Raw genomic sequence first — 21,244 nt, 5'->3', positions numbered from 1 at the left:
TGTGTATATAGAATAAATAATATAATTAGTGAAATCAGTCCTGATGTGTAAATTTAATGTGATAAAGAAATAATTATCGTCAGAAGATGATTAGAACCAGGCTACAACTGTAAGTACTTCCGCTTGAATTATTACTGGGAATGCAAACACGGCATGAAATGTTCTGCGATATTTATTTTAGAAATTTGTAGACTGGTTTATGATGGAAAGTGTATTTCCAGTACAAGTTTTAAAATTTTCCTGAAATTAATATGAAAATTACGATATTCCGAGAAGAAATTTACATTTATAATATTCAGAAGCTAGTACGAGACTTAAGTAGTTTATGCACCAAAAATTAAAGACCCGAAAATATTAAAAACCAATTTCTGTATCAGAATTAGGTTATATGTAGCATTATTATTTTATCAGCTATTTCAAAATTTGGAGAGTTTCTTGAATTTATTTGATTTTTTTTTTAAGTTATGAAAATTCGTTGCCACCAGTGTGAAGTTATTCTCTCGCGCGCTCCAATTAACAGGTGAAGTTATGTGCAGGAAACAAAATGAATTAGTTTGACATGTGATAAAGTACTCCTTTGACTACTATCTGTACTCAGAGAAATACTGTAGGCCAACATAAAAGCTTATTTAGGAGTAAAGCATAAACAATGAACGACAAACGAACTGTACAATTGTACTGCATGAACATAATATACTCAGTCAGGCACATTGCTGTGGCTTTGCTAGCACCCTGGCTCTACATATCGCCACCTAGTTTTAACACTATTAGAAGTCAGCTGCTCTTGGCTCTTTCCGTGCTTGTGCCATCAGTACAAGGAGCGGGGTCTTTCATTGCCCACCTATGTTCTAGTGGGTTTTTTTTCTTTATGTAATGATTAGGTACATCACAGATATCCTCTAAAGCCATTTCTTAGTTTAAAGATATTTTCATACTGATATGTTGAATTTCCATAATTCAGCATATTTTCGTCATTCGATTAGGTGACTAAGAAAAGTCCTTATTTTTAGCTACTGAAACGAAGGGTCTTTATAACCCATGAATATGGTATCATTAGAATGGTGGTATCTGAGGCCACACGATTATTATTATTATTATTATTATTATTATTATTATTATTATTATTATTATTATTATTGTACCGGCTGATACAACTCTACGCCGCACATATGAATTTTCCACCTTTAAGTACTCCTCTGCAGGAGAAACTCTGAACTTTAAAAACTGGATCAATTCATAAGTTCCTCAGATGTCACTACCATAAATTTTGTGATTACGAAGTTGTCAATACTGTGTGGACATTCTCTTATAGATGTCTCTACTAAAAAAACTATGACCATGCACCCTGGTGCGAAGTGGAAGAACTTTATTTGAAGAAATTTTGTATTCATAAGTTTGTTCTTTACTAAATTTCGTTCTTTCATTTATGGGTTGGCAATATAAATCTTTTCTTTCCGCCAGTTTTGAACTTAGCCAATACAGAATTTCTGTAATTAATTTTTGACCAATCGTGTCTTTCTTCTTCGATTTTGATGTGTAACTGTAAGCTACCCAATAAACACCTGTGGGTGTGTCTTAATTATTCATGAAAGGTCTCGAATCTTCCCCGAGAGTATAAAAACTGCTGATTTTCCCGTCTCTCGGCCACTCGAACAACATCTAGCATGGTGTATGGAAGTGTAGCAGGAGGCGGGTAGCGCCTCTTTCATCCGGCAGGAGCTCTTCAACAAGGTAATGGCCACTTAACATCTTTATTTCTTGCTAGCTCAGCAGTTTAATCCGCGGGGAAGGTCCGAAACCTTTGCTATGTAATAAACATGTAATCTCCCATCGTTTTGTAAAACTTCAAATATCTTTAACTGTAATTCGGGGATAGAGAGTGCTTTACCCTCTCGAGCTCCCCTTCATACTAGTTTGAGGTGACTACGTATTGTAACTGGTTTTCTTCCTTTCTGTAATGTCTTAAATTTTTTTATACGAGTCACCTCCATAGTTTGGGAATAGCCCCTGTTTCATCGGCCTAGTGCCCTTTAGGTTTAAAGTATTCATATCTAGGAATGCAGGTATTCGCCTCCATTCATTTTGTGTTTGGGCCATTTATTTAGCCACTATTCTTGTTCCATGAAGGGCCAGTAGGTTGGGTATTAAATACCCCTGTATAATCCACAAATTGTACGTTGATGTTGCCTTGAATAGGCTTGAAAAGCTGAGAGCCTGTTAGCTCTTTTTCAAAGTAAGATTACTGTATGCCTCTTGAAGGCTAGGTGTTGTATTCTGGGAAGCAAGTGCTCTGTGAATTAGGGGATTTCCGCCCTTTGAACAAATTTGTGCTCGTTTGTCTGAGCTGGGAGTTCAAAAATTGTAAAACTAGGGGCTTGAAGCCCAAGAGAGTTAAAGTACTGAAATCTTGGATTTTTCCCTTTTGTACCTGAAATGTCATTGTTATCTCACTAAGTGAAAAGTTGCTAAGTTTATTGTTTTTCAAAAATATAACCTTCAGTTTAAGCTTTAAATTCTTTTCTTGACATTGTAGTTAGACCCATTCAACCAGGCACCTTCTTTCACCTCTGCGGTCCACAAAAAACCCAGGAACAACAACAACAATAATAATAATAATAATAATAATAATAATAATAATAATAAAATAACTGGAGCATCTACTATTAAACATCCTAGATGAAAACAATAAACTCATACCTGGATATTTCCATGCAAAAATAGGCAAAGAAAGAAAATACCGTACAGTAGTGGGAAGATGGCCAGCTCATAAATTCACAAAAAAAAAAAAATGGGCAAAGATTAATTGACCTTTGTGAGGACCATGGACTTATTCTGGAAACCACAAGATTTAAGAGACAACCACACAAATTAATGACTTGGAAATGTCCTAATATAAAATTGGGGGAGTTTAAAATTGACCATGTAGCTATGGACAGAGATTACTACAAAGTTTAAAATGTGAAAGTCCTCCGGGGGGTCGACATTGATTCAGATCATTATATATCAAAAATAAAAATAAAGTTAACACCTAAACATACATACATTATAATTATAGACCGTTATGCCTTTCAGCGTTCAGTCTGCAAGCCTCAGTGAATTTACTAAATGTCATCACAATCCTCTATCTGCAGCTAGTACTGTGGCCTCATTTAGTTCTATACCTATAGAAACTGAGTCTAACAATCGTCGTCTTGATTTCCCTCTACTTCTCTTACCCACCATACCAGAGTCCATTATTCTCCTAGGTAACCTATTCTCCTCCATTTGCCTCACATGACCCCACCACCCAAACTAGTTTATGCGTACAGCTTCATCCATCGAGTTCATTCCTAACATATCCCTTATCTCTTCATTCCGAGTACCTTCCTGCCATTGTTCTCACCTGTTTGTACCAGCAATCATTCTTGCTACTTTCATTTCTGTTACTTCTAACTTATGGATAAGATATCCTGAGTCTACCCAGCTTTCACTCGCGTAAAGCAAAGTTGGTCTGAAAACAGACCGATGTAAAGATGGTTTTGTCCGGGAGCTGACTTCCTTCTTACAGAACACTTTATCGCAACTGCGATTAGCTTTAGCGATACTATTACTTGATTCAATCTCACTTACTATATTACCAACCTGAGAGAACATACAACCTAAATACATGAAATCATCTACCCGTTCCAGCTTTGTATTACCAATCTGACATTCAATTCTGTTGAGTATCTTACCTACTGACAGCAATTTAGTCTTTGAAAGGCTAATTTTTATACCATACTCAGTGCACCTATTGTCAAGTTCCAAGATATTAGACTGCAGGCTTTCGGCACAATCTGCCATTGGCACCAAGTCGTCAACATAGGCCAGACTGCTTACTACATTTCCACCAAACTAAATCCATCCTTGCCACTTGATACCTTTCAGCAGATGATCCATGTAAACTATGGACAGCAAAGGTGAAAGATTACAGCCTTGTCTAACCCCTGTAAGTACCCTGAACCAAGAACTCATTCTACCATCAATTCTCACTGAAGACCAATTGTCAACATAAATGCCTTCGATTGATTTTAATAATCTATCCTTAATTCCATAGTCCGCCAGTAAGGCGAACATCTTTTCCCTTGGTAGCCTGTCATATGTTTTCTCTGATCTATGAAACATAAACTCAACTGTCTATTCCTCTCGTAGCATTTTCAATTACCTGGCGCATACTGAAATCTGATCCTAACAGCCCCTCTGTGGTCTGAAACCACACTGGTTTTCATCCAACTTCCTCTCAACTACTAACCGCACCCTCCCTTCCAAGATGCCTGGTATACAAATCATTGAGATACCTCGATAGTTGTTGCAATCCTTCCTGTTCCCTCCCTAACAGATAGGTGCAATTACTGCTTCTGTCCAATCTGAAGATACCTTTCCAATACTCCATGCTAATCTTACTACTCTATGAAGCCAATTCATCCCTGCCTTCCCACTAAACTTCACCATTTCAGGTCTAATTTCATCAATTCCTGCTGCTTTATGTCAATGGAGTTTATTTACCATCCTTTCCACTTCCTCAAGCATAATTTCACCAACATCATTTTCCTCCTCCCATGAGCTAGGTTGTTCGCAACACCACCAGAAAGATTTCCTTGAACGTTGAGAAGATGTTCAAAATATTCCCTCAACCTATCCAGTGATTACCTGGAATCTATTTTGAGTTCACCTGAATTATCCAAAACACTGTTCATTTCCTTTTTCCCTCCCTTCTTAAGATTCTTGATTACTGTCCAGAAAGGATTCCCTGCTGCTTGACCTAGCCTTTCCCGGTTATTACCAAAATCTTCCCACAAATTCATTTGGATTCAACAACTATTGGTTTCACTCTATTTCTTTCAACTACGTACAATCCCCTGTCCACATCAGTCCTTGTTTGATGCCATTTCTGATAAGCCTTCTTTCTATGTTTGCAAGCTGCTGTCACTTCATTATTCCACCAAGATGTTTGCTTTTTCCCATCTTTACACACAGCTGTTCCTAGGCATTCCCTTGCCATTTCTACTACACCATCCCTGCATGCCACCCATTCTCTTTCTATATCCTGAACGTGCTTACTGTCCACTGTTCAAAACTTCTCATTCATCATATCCATGTACTTCTGTCTAATTCCTTCACCCTGGAGATTTTCTACCCTTATTTGTTTGTAGACAGATTTCACTTTCTCCATCCTAGGCCTAGAGATTCTTAGTTCACTATAGATCAGATAGTGGTCTGTATCATTGAAAAATCCCCGGAATATTCGTACATTCCTAACAGACTTCCTGAATTAGGAGCCGGTTAAGATATAGTCTATTATGGATCAGGTATCCCTTGTATTCGTAACTGCTAAACCCATACTAGCACAGAAGTCCAGCAAACACTTTCCATTCCCATTAGCTTCCACATCTTCCCCACATTTACCAATCACCCTTTCGTATCCTTCAATTCTATTTCCAACTCTTGCATTGAAATCGCCCATTAGCACTATCCTATCCTTGCTGTTGACCCTGACTATGATGTCACTCAATGCTTCATAAGACTTGTTAACTTCATCCTCATCTGCACCCTCACATGGTGAATACACTAATTCCTAATTCCTCCAACTGCCAAATCTGCCCACATCATTCGCACCTAAACGGAGACATTTTTTTTTTGCTAGGGGCTTAATGTCGCACCGACACAGATAGGTCTTATGGCGACGATGGGATAGGAAAGGTCTAGGAGTTGGAAGGAAGCGGCCGTGGCCTTAATTAAGGTACAGCCCCAGCATTTGCCTGGTGTGAAAATGGGAAACCATGGGAAACCATCTTCAGGGCTGCCGATAGTGGGATTCGAACCTACTATCTCCCGGATGCAAGCTCACAGCCGCGCGCCTCGACGCGCACGGCCAACTCGCCTGGTTAAAAATATCTTAATCTATTAGGCGAAGAAATTATGATCCCAGTTATTTAATAAATAATAAAATACATATGGAGAGATCTAAAACACCATTAAGTAACAAACTGGGGACGATAACTAACAACTGAAAACTGTAGCTGAGGAAATTGCTCCCATTAAAAGGAGAAAGCAGCATGCCTGGAGGAATGAGGAATGTGACAGTGCAATTCAAAAAAGTCATAAAGCGTGGTTATCTGACCAACAATGGAATACCGAAAAATCTCGCGAAGAACTCGTGAATGCCAGAAGACAAACAACCAAAGAAATTATAAAAAGAAACACTGAATTCCATAGAAGAAGCATTTAGTCAACATAAAACAAGAGACTATTACAAAACATTCCAACAATATCAATCATAAAGAGTGGCTAAAATAGCAAAGACGTATGATTGGATAATTGCTACTGCTCCCCCACCTACACTTATGATGAAAAATACAAATAGGGAAATGGCACACAATAATAGGGATAATGCTAAAATTATGGGCAACTATTTTAAAGAATTACTTAACTGTGAAGATCCAAAAGAACAATTTGATTGTGATCCTTCCTTAGAAAATAAAACTCCAATGGAAAAAGTTATACCGCCAACTTATGATGAAGTGATCAAAGCAATAAATTCCCTCACGAACTACAAAGCAGCAGGAGAGAATCAATTGGAAGCATAACTATGGAAGAATGCAAATAAACAAACCCTTCAAAATTTACACGAACATATCATAGACATCTGGAATACTGAAGAAATGCCTGAGGAATGGACTACAGCAATAATCCAGCCACTAGACCAAAAAGGTGATTGATCAGGTCCCAGTAATTATCGGGGTATATCTCAGCTTTATGTTATTTATAAGATTTTATCTAAAATTATATATACAAGAATTCAGGAACAACTTGACCAGGAACTGGAAGACTATCAGGGAGGATTTCGACCAGGACGAAGCTGTCTCGATCAAATCAAATCCTTAGTTTAAAGTACATCATAAAACACCACAGAGTTCGGAACAAAAGATTAATCATCACTTTTGTTGATTTCAAAAAAGCTTATGACAGTATTCATCATGAGGCATAACCGAAAGTCCTTAAGGAATTTGGTTTACACCAAAAACTCATCAGTCGTAATGGAATTACTCTTAAGAATACCAACTCGAAAGTCAACTTTAGAGGTGAAATGTCTGAGCCACTTGAAATCCACACTGGACTTCGACAGGGAGATGGACACTCGCCATTACTGTTTAACTGTGCCTTGGAGAAAGTCATGCGAGAATGAAGAAATGTCATACAAACATCAAGATAGGCAGAAATATTACAATTAATTGTCTAGCATTCATAGATGATCTTGCATTACTAGCAAGTAGTGTGGAAGAAGCTAATTTCAAATTGAAGAACTCGAGAAAATTACTGCAAAATTCGCACGGCAAATCTCGTTTTCAAAGACTGAAATGATGCCGACCTTCAGAATTGAAACAGCAGCCATTCACCTCAACAATGGAAAACAAATTACAATTGTGAATAGGGCAAGAATTAGAAAACTAGAATGAGCTTATAGGTTAACCCAGAACACGTAGAACAAAAGAGCACTATCTTGCAAGGCGAAACTTAGACCCTACAGTACAGTGGTAAAGCCAGAGAGAGCGTCTCTACGCTTCAGAGGGCCTGACAATGAATAAAAAGGAGGAGCTTCAAGAGCTCGAAAGAAAGGGGAGGAGAATTTTAAGGAAAATTTTATGACCACAGAAAAATGCTGATGGGGAGTGGAGGAACGGAAAAAAATGGTGATCTCTACAAATACACCGAAAAAATCAGTCACCATGCAAAAGCAAAAGCTAAAATTCTATGGGCATCTAGAAAGAATGGATGAGAAATGGCTAACTAAGAAAATATTCAAGAACATCACTGGACTGAAAGCTTCGACGAAGTAGGTCAAAGAGGTAAAGAGATGCAATAGAAACTGGGCTTAAAATCGACGATTCACAACAGAAAGCAGAGTGGACAGCATCAAAACATTCCAGGGAAAACCACCAAAATGTAGACCCAAATTGGTCATCTCTGAGACAGAAAGGAATATAAGAAGTGAAAGGATGATAAGGTTCTGGGAGCAGGAGGAGGAGGAGGAGGAGGAGGAGGAGGAGAAGAAGAATAAGAAGAAGAAGAAGAAGCCTTAGATTTAATGCGGTCCATAGGCGGCCAAATTCGGAAACAAGAAGAAGTTCAAATATCTTGGGTAAATTATAACCCGGAACACAACAGAGAAAACATCGATAGACGAACTGAAAACAGCACAGCGAGTCACTTGGCCAACTTATTAAAAAAAATATCTCTCCATGAATGCTAAATTTTGACATTACAATACAGTTGTAAAACGCAAAGCAACTTATGCTAGTGAAATGCTCTTGAAGATGAAGACTAAATCAACAACCGATAAATTGCAGAAAGTAGACAGAAGAATCATCAGGACAATCATCATTAAGAAACACCAAGCTGATGGCCAATAGAGATTTTTACCTAATGTAGTGGTATATCATGAAAGCGAATCAATAATAGATACAATGTGGAAAAGGAGAATTGCCTTTTCTTTGGTAATATAGTCAGACTGCCAGAAACCCGACTAGTGAAGCAGTTATTTAGTTACTTCTGGAAAAACACTTGGTTCACAGAGATCATAAATGATTTAGAAGTATTAACACATTGCGGACCGGGTGCCCTTCACCCCATGCACAGCCCTGTTCCCGGCCACTTTCTAACTACCTCCAAACTGGAGTGCATGCATTCAAATAAACTGCCAGAACTTCACTAGCCTTTGAAGGACTACTGTGTTTTATTCTGGAGGCATTCCTGATTAGTAGTTGAAATGCAGTTAGGTAAGTATTTGCTGAAATCTATTTCGGCTCATAGTTTTCCGAAATAAATGGCTTCTATTAGGGGATCGGTTGGCCAGTAATCTTTCAGATACGGTTTCTTAACCTGCCCTATCAATATACAAAAAACATTTTTTAAATTTCCTTCTTAGGGACAATAGTCCACCTTGGGTTTTACGGGATACGTTATGAGAATGTGAATTCTGCTCTTAGTATAAGTTTGTCTGCTCAGCTACATAATGAAAAAGTCCTCACAAACATAAGTACTGATACTTGTCCTACGTTTCGAGGTTCATTAGGCCATACCTTTATATCAGGAGCACGTTCAAAATCCTCTAGCCTAGGTTTACTGTTGTTCATAACCTAGTTGTCAGAAAACACTATATTATTTACAATATTTAGAATATTTACACCCGTAATACAATTATGAGCCTCGTCCTGCGCCACGTGAGTTCCACACCTTGAAGATAGGGATATCTATTCGTCATCACTTGAAACATTTCTGTTAGAATGTATTTCATCGTCGAACTCTAAATATTCAGCATCATTTCGATATTCTGAGCCTGTATCAGCACATAATACGCGAATAATTTCATCCCTGTCTAAACACGTGCGATCCCTGAGCGCTGCCATCTTGCATGGCTCTTCAAACTTTGTAAACATGTTGTCAGGAAATGCAAAGAAAAGCTATGATATGATGAATAATCGAAAAGAAATGCGACTATCGATTGTGTAGAACCATACATAAGAGTTCTAGCACCCTTGACCTCCAAATAGTTCCGGTATATATCAAAAGATAGCACGAAACTTCAGTCTGCTGCTAACACGAGATAACTCGGGACCGGTCCGCAACGTTCGGCCAGGCATGCACGAGTTTTCTCGGGACCGGTCCGCAATGTGTTAAATTTATCAATGCTCCAAATTGAAGGCAGAGGAATAAACACTTGTGATTCAAACTCATAACATTTGAACAAAGGAAGTACACCATTACTGACAACCAAAGGGCAGCCAGGTCCGACAGGATGAAGAAGTTTTGGGAGCGGAAGAAGAAGCTGAAATGGTGGTGGTGGTGATTTTTGTTTTAAGAGGAAGTACAACGAGGCAACCATCCTCTCTGAACAAATTAGTGGACAAGAAATTTAAAATAAAAGCAAAATTATTTATTCAACAAAGGAATTTGGAAACGCATTACAAAATAAATAAAAAAATTATTGAATTAGGCTAAAAAATTACTAACGAATCAAAAGGGAACATGCGTTCCCCAAGTAACAGTACACTTGTAATTTATATAGCCTTGATTAGTCCACTGTCGCACATAAAGCGGATGACGAGATCAGAAGTAGTCGTGTCATCGGCTAGTATGCGTTCAAGTGTTTTCTGCAGGCCGAGGCTCTGTCTTAGGCCAGATGGATCAGCGCACTCTGTGAGGATGTGGGCCATGGTGAAGTCGGCACCACAAGAACACACTGGGGAGGGGTCTTTCCTCTTCAGGAATGAAAAAGATCAAATTGCCAAAGTCCTCCGCAAACACAATATAAAAACCGTGTTTGGTACCGCCACTAAAATCAAATATGAAATAAAATGGCGCGTGCTGTGTGTGTTGTGTAGGAGGGCTCTGTGTTACCAGCCTGAATTAGCAAGATTATTAGCAGACAGGTCCGGTGAGTGTGTGTCAGTAATTACACCAGACAACTGACGTCTAGTTCTAGTAAAAAGTGTAAATAAGCGTGTGTCGGACTTTGAAATAAAGTTTGTTAAACGGATGGATGAGTTCCAAGCTCGCTTGGAACAGTTGACATCAGCCAGTGCCAGCAGAGCTGCCAACACTAACGACCGCGCCGATGAAAATCTGTCTTCCCTCTGTTCCGAGTTCAAAGACTTTCGCCAGTACATCTCAACAGCGTCTTGACCAGCACGAAGCCAGGGCTGACGAAGCCGAACAATACAGTAGACGGAATTGTCTACTCATACACAGGGTGAAAGAAGAACCGGCTGAGAATGCCAAAGTGATAGAGACAGTAAAGTCTTACCTACAAGTGGAATTATCGATGGATGACATAGATTGCGCCCTCTACGCAGATCAGCTGCGGAAGTCGTGACCTCGGGAAATTCGTCATGTTCGCGATCGTGTCTGGCGCGCTAAGAAGCTCTTCAAAGGCACCAAACTATTGGTTACGGAGTCACTGACTGCTTCTAGAAAAGATCTGTTAAATTGAGACCAGCTCGGAGTGCGTAACGTTTGGACCCAGGAAGGAAGAATAGTAGTTCTAGGCAAAAACAAAAACAAATTCACTGTGACCACTACAGCGGAACTAAATGCTGTTATTTCAGGGCTAGGTGATTAGTAGAGTACATGACTCATGGATTTACGATTTAATTATAAGTGGTTTTATTATAAGTTTAGTGCGAGTGAATGTTTAAATGATTCAAGTGGCTTACGTAGGCAAGAGGAAACCATGGTAAGTTGCCTTCTGTTTATTTTTGATTATGGCTAACACAGGTAATAATGTAGCTTTCTCCCTGGGCAGGGTAAACAACCTTCACCTTGATACTGAACCCACCGGGCGAGTTGGCCGTGCGCGTTGAGGCGCGCGGCTGTGAGCTTGCATCCGGGAGATAGTAGGTTCGAATCCCACTATCGGCAGCCCTGAAGATGGTTTTCCGTGGTTTCCCATTTTCACACCAGGCAAATGCTGGGGCTGTACCTTAATTAAGGCCACAGCCGCTTCCTTCCAACTCCTAGGCCTTTCCTATCCCATCGTCGCCATAAGACCTATCTGTGTCGGTGCGACGTAAAGCCCCTAGCAAAAAAAAAAAAAAAAAAAAGATACTGAACCCTCCCACCCTTCTCTTTCCCTGACCCCCTCTTACCCCGCCCACAGTCACCTGGAGAGAGAATTCTCGTCCTTTCCCCGCTCATTATTGTGTGCCCATGTCAATGCTCAGTCTATAATTGCCCATCACACTGAGCTGAAAGCTATTTTTGAAGGAAGCATGGTAAATGTTGTAGCAATTAGTGAGAGTTGGATGAAGGACTCGGTCCCTCTGAACTCGGTAAATATAGAAGGATTTAATGCAGTTTTTCACAATAGACCGAAGCGCCGTGGAGGAGGAGTAGCTCTATACTACAAAAATAATTTAACGGGGAAGATTATACAAACTTCGACATTATCTACAGATACCTTAACTGAATATATGTTTGTAGAACTATCTGTTGATAAGACCAAAGTACTGATTGGAGTTGTTTACAAACCACCCAAAGCAGGAAACTTCACAGACTTCGAAGAAAATTTACTAAGACTCCTACCTATCTACGAACATGTACTCATATTTGGCGACTTTAACACAAACCTGTTAACAGACTCCGTTGAAGCAAATCGTTTACAGAACATACTAACCTCTTGTAACATGTCAGCGTTGCCACTTAACCCCACTCACCACGTGCACACGGCTAACGGATCCTCACACACTCTAATAGATTTACTTATCACAAATAATCCTCAGAAAATACTAAAACACGGACAAACTTCTGTACCTGGTATTTCATACCACGATCTCACGTATTTAGCTTATTCTTTGAAAGTTCCCAAAACAAAGCCGAAGTGGATAACCTATAGAGACATGAAAAATTTTAATCCTCAACAATTGATACAAGATGCTAATCTCTGCCCGTGGGACAAAATACTGCACTTGACTGACAATGACGAAAAAGTAAAGAGGTTTAACACATTATTGTTGGGATTATATAACAAACACGTACCTAAACGTACTGCTAGGGTGACTCGCAAAGCTGCTCCATGGTTAACAAATGACATTAAGTCTGCAATGGCTGAACGAGATGCACTACACAGATGTTACAAGCAGACATTATCAACTGAAGATTTTGAAAAGTACCGTGTGCTTAGAAATAAAGTTAAACAAATAATCAGAAACAAAAAATATGCGTACTTCCAACAATTAGCCAGTAACTTAAACACAAAAAGTACCTGGAAACAACTCAGATCCGTAGGTATTGGGAGGCAAACTACAAACTCCAATACGCATGACATAAATCCAGATGAATTAAATGCCCACTTTACTAGAGAAATAGTTAATACCCACCCTCATATTATACAAACAACAATAAATTCTCTTCAATCTACTCCATTACCACAACGGCCTTTGTTCAAATTTCGTAAAGTAAATGAAAACGATGTAAGAAGAAAACTAACATCAATCAAATCGCAAGCAATCGGAGTGGACGACATCCCGATATCCTTCGTCGTTACCTTGATAGATGTAGTACTGCCAATTTCAACCCACATATGTAACTCATGTCTTTTGGAAGGCTACTTCCCAACTGTTTGGAAGGATGCCTTAATTTTCCCAGTACCAAAAAAATCTCTAGCAAATTCTCCATCTGACTATCGACCTGTCTGTATACTTTCTTCACTTTCGAAAGTCTTAGAAAAACTCATGCATGAACAACTGCTCCAATATTTGATGCATCATTCGTTACTTGATCACCTGCAATCTGGATTTAAAAAAGGACATAGTACATCTACTGCTCTTCTAAAAGTTACGGATGACGTAAGAAAAGCAATGGACGAACGCAAAGTGACCGTGCTCATTCTCCTAGACTTCAGCAGTGCTTTTGACACTATTAGCACGGACATATTAATAGCAAAATTGCATTCCTTCCAGTTTAGCCGCGCTGCTCTCAAATTGTTCGCTTCCTACCTCCATAACCGACGACAGTGTGTTGTCATGAATGATAAGAGAACGGAGTGGAAGTACAAAGTTAATGGTGTGCCACAAGGTTCTATACTCGGCCCCCTGTTGTTTATTTTATATTTGAATGACATCTCTTCTAAGTTGAAAAACTGCAACTACCATCTCTATGCTGACGACCTTCAAATTTACTGTCACACAAAAGTGAATGACATAAATGCAGCTATTGAAAATATGAACCGAAACTTAGAACAGATCAGCTGTTATGCAGCTGAGAATTCTCTCTCCATCAACCCAACGAAAACACAAGCTATTATACTAGGCCAGAGGAAACTGCTTGCCCATCTACACAGTCTACAAATTCCAGTCATTCAACTAAATGGCGTTGCTATCCCATTCTGTAAATCAGTAAAAAGCCTTGGAGTCACTATAAATGAAACTTTAAACTGGGATGAGCATGTCACTAACGTATGCAGGAAAGTTCACTCATCACTTCATCCCCTTAAGATTCACCAGACCGTATTACCTCTCAACTTAAAAATAAAACTGGTTCAAACATTGACACTTCCAATTTTTAACTATTGTGATGTTGTGTTGCTGGATGCTACCAGTGAACAAAATAGGAAATTGCAGAGAGCTTTAAACTCCTGCATTAGATTTATTTTTTCATTGAATTTTGCCTCGCATGTATCCCCTTTTTATGCACAACTTTCTTGGTTAAAAGTAGAGCAGCAGAGGAATCACCATGTATCAACCCTTATCTATCGACTCTTGACCGAAAATATACCTGAATATCTCTCCAGTAATTTCCGTTTTCTATCCTCCTTTCATGACCGTGACACGCGATCTGGGTCAACAATTGCAATACCTCCACATCATACATCTGCCTTCAGTAATTCTTTCCTTGTGTCGGGCGCTAGAATATGGAATGCTTTACCCCCTGAAATTAGAAATTGTTCCTCATTAATTACCTTCAAAAGACAGTCTAAAGATTTCCTCTTGAATACGTAGGCTATATCATGTAGTTATGAGTGAATGTGAGAGTGAATGTCTGGAGTAAATAGTTCCCAAAAGTTTACATAAATTACTGTTATATTTTATGATTTCCACCTAGAGTAGTTAATATTGAATTTATTTTTCTAAATTTAGACTTAGGATGTAATCTTTTAGTTTTAGAGTTTATTAAGTTATATTACTATTATATTATATACACTGTGTTAAGTTTGAATATTAAGTTTGGATTCAGTGTTAAGCCGCATAATGTGGTTAAGTGTAAGAGGGGGCCAAGAGCTCTAACTTCGCCACAAATAAAGACATCAATAAATAAATAAATAAATAAATAAATAAATAAATAAATAAATAAATAAATAAATAAATAAATAAATAAATAAAAATGCTCACAGTCTGAGTAAAACCAAGGACAAAATGTCCCCCCTTTTACATCCTGAGGTAAACGAAATTTCCTGCACGTGCGGTAAGGTATACATCGGCCAAACATGCCGGTCCATTGGTACCCGTATCAAAGAACATGAACGTAATATTCGTCTCAACCAACCAGACAAACTGGCAATAGCTGAGCACGCTCTGTCGTTGGGTTATGATGTCATGTTCCAAGATGCTCGACTCTTACCCACACTAGACACTACAGGTCCAGGATTATAAGGGAAGCTGTGGAAATACGTAGAAATCCTAACAATTTCAACAGGGACATCGCCTATCAATTAAGTAATACCTGGTTGCCAACCATAAAAAATTTACATAGGTAGTTCCCTTCCCTGCCCGCTTCACTATTGTTATTTCGTCTCGGTGGGTTTTTTTTTCTTTCCAAATTCGTACGTTTCTCATCACCAAATGTTTCATTCCAGGCTTGTGTCTATATCTTACACCTGTCTATGTTATATGTTATGCAAAACACGTTATGCGAGCCGCTTACTCTGATTGTGAGGGTTCGGTCAGCTTCCGCTTCGAACGCTAGCATAGTGCCACGTCTTGGGGGCCATCCGGTGGTGAATGAACGTACCATTTCCACTTCTAGTATAATGTTCAAAATTTCAAAGGGTCATTGTTTAAGAAGCCTTTCTCGTGGTCAGTCGAGATTTCTTCTGAGGACGCAGAGCACAGTTTTCTGCGAAAAGTTAAGAATTTCACCTTATTTTCTTGACACAGCATAAGCCCAAAAGTCTATACAGCATCATGTCAACAATAATATTGTTTCCATGACGCTCTAATACTCTTAACAATTAAGAACCTGTACCTTCATGCAGAGTTCCTTAAATATTATCAAAAATATAACGACAATTCCTTATTATTGCTATGGCATTGTCATCATTCCCCCCACCTCCATGAACAAATATTAAATTAACCCTGCTTCGTAATTAACAGTTACACCTTCTGTCATTTAGCTGATCGGGACTGCCGTAAGGAAAATTGTTGTCTGCCGGCACAAGGCAAATTCAGGATGCTGAAATTCACACTAATGTCTGTTCTACACAAACTGCTGACACTTTGACTATAAGCTGACTAGCAGGTAATTGCACTGTGGATCCTGAACTAATAAAGCAAATTAATATCGATGACGTGAATATCAATGAGGAAAATATTTCCTTTTATTTCAATTAAATAGCGAGCACAGACTAAATGACATTTCTCTCTTAGTTCAACTGCATTTGATGACACAGAAAAGGGGAAGTTTACACAGGTGTCTAAATGCAGACGGCATCATCAACACACACAAAACATTCATACTCACACAAACATAAATTAATTCTTACCTGATGTTGTGAAAGCACTGTCACAGAATTTACACCGATGTGGTTTAGTTCCTGTGTGTGTATTAACATGATTTTGGAGGGAAGCTAGTGTCTTGAAACCTCTCTCACACACACTACATTTATGAGGCCTCTCCTCAGAATGGGATTTCATATGCCGAGAGAGTAAATACCTGTAAAATAACAAATTGTCTTTAACAATATTACCACTGTCTTCTTGGATATGATTCACAGAGATGATATATATGTTATGATGTTTCAAGAGCTCTACCGAGCTCGATAGCTGCAGTCGCTTAAGTGCGGTCAGTATCCAGTAATCGGGAGATAGTGGTTTCGAACCCCACTGTCGGCAACCCTGAAGATGGTTTTCCGTGGTTTCCCAATTTCACACCAGGCAAATGCTGGGGCGGTAGCTTAATTAAGGCCACGGCCGCTTCCTTCCCATCCCTAGGCCTTTCCTATTCCAACGTCGCCATAAGACCTTTCTGTGTCGGTGCGACGTAAAACAAATAGCAAAACAAACAAAAAAAAATTTATGAGCTCTTAAACTCAACAGAAGGAAGATGCAGAAATAATGGATTCCTCAGCTCAGATCAGAAGGAATTGATTAAGAATTACTAATGTTTAAACTAAAAAGTCACAAGCCCCACTGATTTGACTCATCTAACATAGTTGATCTGGCACAGCACTTATTACAGGTTCAGGTTATTCCCTTGACAAATTCCCAATAAATGCTTCCTACTATCCCTAACCTGAAATATGTACTCAATTGAGAGAATAATTAAGCAAAATGCAACTATAACATAAACAAATAACAATTAAAAAGTGTGTGGATGCCATTCAGCATAGGAATATCGCTACTAACAGTTCTGCTTCAAGGCACAAGCTTACCCTTATTTCCACCATAATGAGTCTATAAGTTTACCCCATCACGCTTGGTCTGCCTGCTTGCCAAAGAACCCTTCTATATTGAAGATCTAAGGCTTGAATTATCACTACCCACGTCAGGAGCATACCAGAGCCTATTAAAGAAACTTCAGGACAAAAGGGAAGATATATGGCTAGATTTCTTCTCCACAGATGCGATGATCAACAGGGAATGGATAACGCCCAACTATGAACTGAGGCACACCATGACTCGCTTTGCGGTCCATGGTTTCCACTACAAAATCTGCAAGAGATACACCTACCATGATCCAAGTGAACTGTGCCAGTGTAAACTCTGTGGCGACCAATGTGATAGATACGATGTGATAAAATGCAAAAGCAGACAAATCTCTCTGACAAAATTCTCTAATAGTTAAGTGCTATATAAACTATAGAACTATAAATTGACCACTACGGCTATAACTGTATTATTATATGGCCATTGGCTGCATTAAATATTCTTCTTCCTCTTTCTTCATTTCGGCCTGCTGTGGGCCATGTTATTTCAACCGTTTGCATCCTTGAGCTTTAATTCTTCCCCAGTACTCACGCATTCTCGTTCTGTGAGCCTCCTTTCTTTCATCAGTCCACTTCTTGCCTGTTTTGAACTTTGACCTTTCTTGGAACCTCTTGTATCCGTGGAGCTCATTCTGGAGAGGAGCACGTTTCTGGATGTCTTCGAGTGTGATTCCTATTTCTTGAAGGTCTTTTTCAACTTCGATAAACCAGGGTCCCTTGGTTTTCTTGTTAAGAAAGTAGGAAAAGATCCTATTGGTCTGTCTCTGTGTGCTCATGCGTGCTATATGGCTATAAAAATGAATCCTCCTTTTCCGAATCGTGTCCATTATCCTCTCCATATGCTGGTACAGATCTCTGTTTTGTCGTCTCCTGTACTCACCATTTTCTTTGACTGGTCCAAGAATCTTTCTCAGGATTTTTCTTTCTTTAGCTTCTAGCTTCTCCATCAGACCTTTTCTGTTCATTGCAACGCATTCTGCTGCGTACAATGCTTCCGGGCGTACAACCGAACAATAATGCTTAAGTTTGGCGTTGATGGACACTGATCTTTTGTTATAGACATTCCTAGTCAGCTGATATGGCACCTCCATCTTGTTGATTCTGCACATGATTGCTTCTTTCTCAGAGTTGTTAGGTACTATCCACTCGCCTAAGTACTTAAACTTTTCAACCTGCTTGATTTTTCCCTGTTCCACAATGAGCTCTCTGGGAGCTGGCTTGATGTTGGTTATAAACTCTGTTTTTTGAAAAGAGATTTGGAGGCCAGCTTTTGCTGCTTGGATTCTCAGTTGGTTAATTTGTTTTTCAGCAGTATCTAGGGAATCAGAAAAAATCGCTAGGTCATCTACAAAAGCTAGGCAGTATATGATAAGATCATCTTTCTTATATTCTATTCTAAGGCCATTCTCAAACTCTTCCTTGCACATCCCCCTGCGCCATTCCCGAATGATATTCTCCAGAACGCAGTTGAAGAGAAGCAGTGATAGTCCATCCCCTTGCCTAACACCAGTCTTGATTTCGAAGACGTTCGAAATTTCTCCCCTGAATTTCACCCTGGATGTAGCACTGGTTAAGGTCTGTTGAATGATAGCTCTCGTTTTGTTGTCTAAGCCCATTTCCTTCAGAATGCTGAGGAGTGTGTGTCGATCTATGGAGTCGTAGGCTTTTTGGAAGTCAACAAAAGTAACTACAAAATTCTTATTCCTGGATTTTAGGTACGACAGGACAGACTTAAGTTTCATGATCTGCTCTGCACAAGATCGTCCTTTTCTAAAGCCTCCTTAGTATTCACCCAACTGTGAATCAAGTTGCTCTTCTGCCCAAGTTTGAAAGGCTTTGGAGAGAATTTGGTATGTTACTGAGAGAAGGGAGATGCCGCAATAGTTGTTTACATCTGTTTTGTCACCTTTCTTATGTAGGGGATGAATCAGGGCTGCTGTCCAATCATTTGGGATCTTTTCCGTTTCCCAGATCTCGCGAATGATCTCAGTTAGTTTATCGATTGCCTTTTCACCTGCAGACTTCCAGAGTTCAGCAATTATTGCATCTTCTCCAGGTGCTTTGCTGTTCTTTAATGATGTAATTATCTGTTTGATTTCCTCTTTTGTGGGGGGAGAAGAGGCTGGGTTGGGATGTCTGGATTCTTCAAAGGTGAATTCTGATTCTGGTTCTTCGCAGTTAAGAAGAGATTCAAAATATTTAGCCAAGATTTGGCAGTTATCCTTGTCGCTGTAGGCAACTTTTCCATTGTGATCTCGGAAATGACTTGTTGGGGTGTACTTGGTAAGGTTGCGTTTGAAGCATTAAATATTATTATTATTATTATTATTATTATTATTATTATTATTATTTCCACCATAATACATTGTCTTTTAGTCCATATCACTTCAAGAACAAGGCAATGACTTTCCGCAGTGGACTGACAAGTCCATCGTCTCTACCTAATCTCTGAGAATGCATACATCTGATGGGTAAAATTCCTCATTAATAACACCATGACCTAAAAAATTCAGGTTTCTTTGAAGGTTCAATATTGACTGCTTTCCTCATAAGGAGAATGTAAAAACTTTCTTAAGTCGTGAATTTTGGGCCTAACAAGGTGAATTTGTGAATTTGATACTGTTACTGCAACTTATATGGCCTTTAATTATACTGTAATACATTTCATTATTACAAAATAAACATTTTAAAGGGAAAAACAATGACTTACAGGGTATCATCGCAAATAATTTTGTCAAAAATGGAGATAAGAGGTTTTAGAGTTAATTATTATTAACATTGTACATTCAAAAGTACGTTCGATGACGCAGTATATCACTTTTCCGGTAGATAGCAGGCAGGCGAACATTTTTTACTACAACTTAAGGGTAATTTCCCGCATTGTGGGCTTTGTGATCTAAATAAACACGTGCTAGTCTCGAGTTCTCTTATCTGCGCAGCTGAAAATCAAGTGGCCCTGAGTGATGTAACAAGTAGATATGACAAGTAAAGAATTTATATATCTCGAGCAGGTGATCCGAGTTATTGCAAGCTGAAGATTCGCATGATGATCTCATTCCGGAATTAGATTCTAGTGATAGTGAAAATGAGGAGGCACCTACTTATTTCTTGCTAACCATAACATACAAACCGTGTCTGACGAGTCAACAAATTATCATCCCCCTTTACCAAAGTTCGTGGGCAATGCAGGTTTAAATATCGGCGTTCAGAACAATGACAATGTGATGTGTTTCATCAATCAATTTTTGTAAGAGGATTTTATCACATACATTTGTGATCAGACAAATCTGTATGCAGAACAGGTAATTAGTATCGCGCCACACCCATTCTAGAAGTATTCAGTAATGGTGACATGGAAACTTTCAGTGTCAGAAATGAAGCAATTTTTAGGGCTACTGTTTATTACTGGTATTATTAGGAAGCCAGATATAAAAATGTACTGGGCAGAGGAACCCACTTTTGAAACTCTGATTTTTTCTAAAATAATTCCTAGGAACCGCTTCAAATGTATAATGTCCATCCTTCATTTCAATGACAGCAGGCAGCACGACATTGCAGATGGGCTCTACAAATTTAGGTCAATGCTAGAATAGCTTAGAGACCAGTTTCCTTTAGTGTATACCCCAGAGCAAAACCTGTCACTAGATGAAGGAATGCTCGCTTGGAGAGGCCGCCTTCAATTCCATGTTTAGAATCCGGGAAAGACTGCGAAAAATGGAATAATGGTCCGCATGGTTTGTGAATCCTCTAGTGGATACATATGCCAACTGAAAATATACGATGCCAGTGGAATCGGTCTTCATGATACAGTACTTCAGCTTCTAAATCCCTACCTAGGGTTGGGATATTCCATCTACATGGACAATAATTATAAAAGTGTTCAGTTAGCGAAAGAATTATGGGAGCAAGACACTGTCATACGTGGAACAATCCGTCAAAACAGAGGCCTACCCACAAAATTTGGGGATAAACAAAAACAACTAAATAAAGGTGAGATGACACTTAGACAAGAAGGGAACGTTCTACTTG

General features: G+C 39.0%; 1 protein-coding gene across 8 annotated transcripts in view; it reads right to left on the bottom strand.

The window, feature by feature from the left end:
- LOC136873912 (transcriptional repressor CTCF) overlaps positions 1-21,244 on the bottom strand; it is a 393,845-nt gene that overhangs the window by 184,679 nt on the left and 187,922 nt on the right. For all 8 annotated transcript variants that reach the window (XM_067147244.2, XM_067147245.2, XM_067147243.2 and 5 more), the window contains one exon: positions 16,274-16,443. In XM_067147244.2, the coding sequence (XP_067003345.1) occupies positions 16,274-16,443 (170 nt within the window). The remainder of the gene's footprint in view (positions 1-16,273; positions 16,444-21,244) is intronic.

This window comes from Anabrus simplex, chromosome 5 (genome assembly GCF_040414725.1).
Source record: "Anabrus simplex isolate iqAnaSimp1 chromosome 5, ASM4041472v1, whole genome shotgun sequence".
Lineage (NCBI taxonomy): Eukaryota > Metazoa > Arthropoda > Insecta > Orthoptera > Tettigoniidae > Anabrus > Anabrus simplex.
Note: the sequence above shows the minus strand (reverse complement) of the source record. Positions and strands in the feature narration are given on the sequence as shown.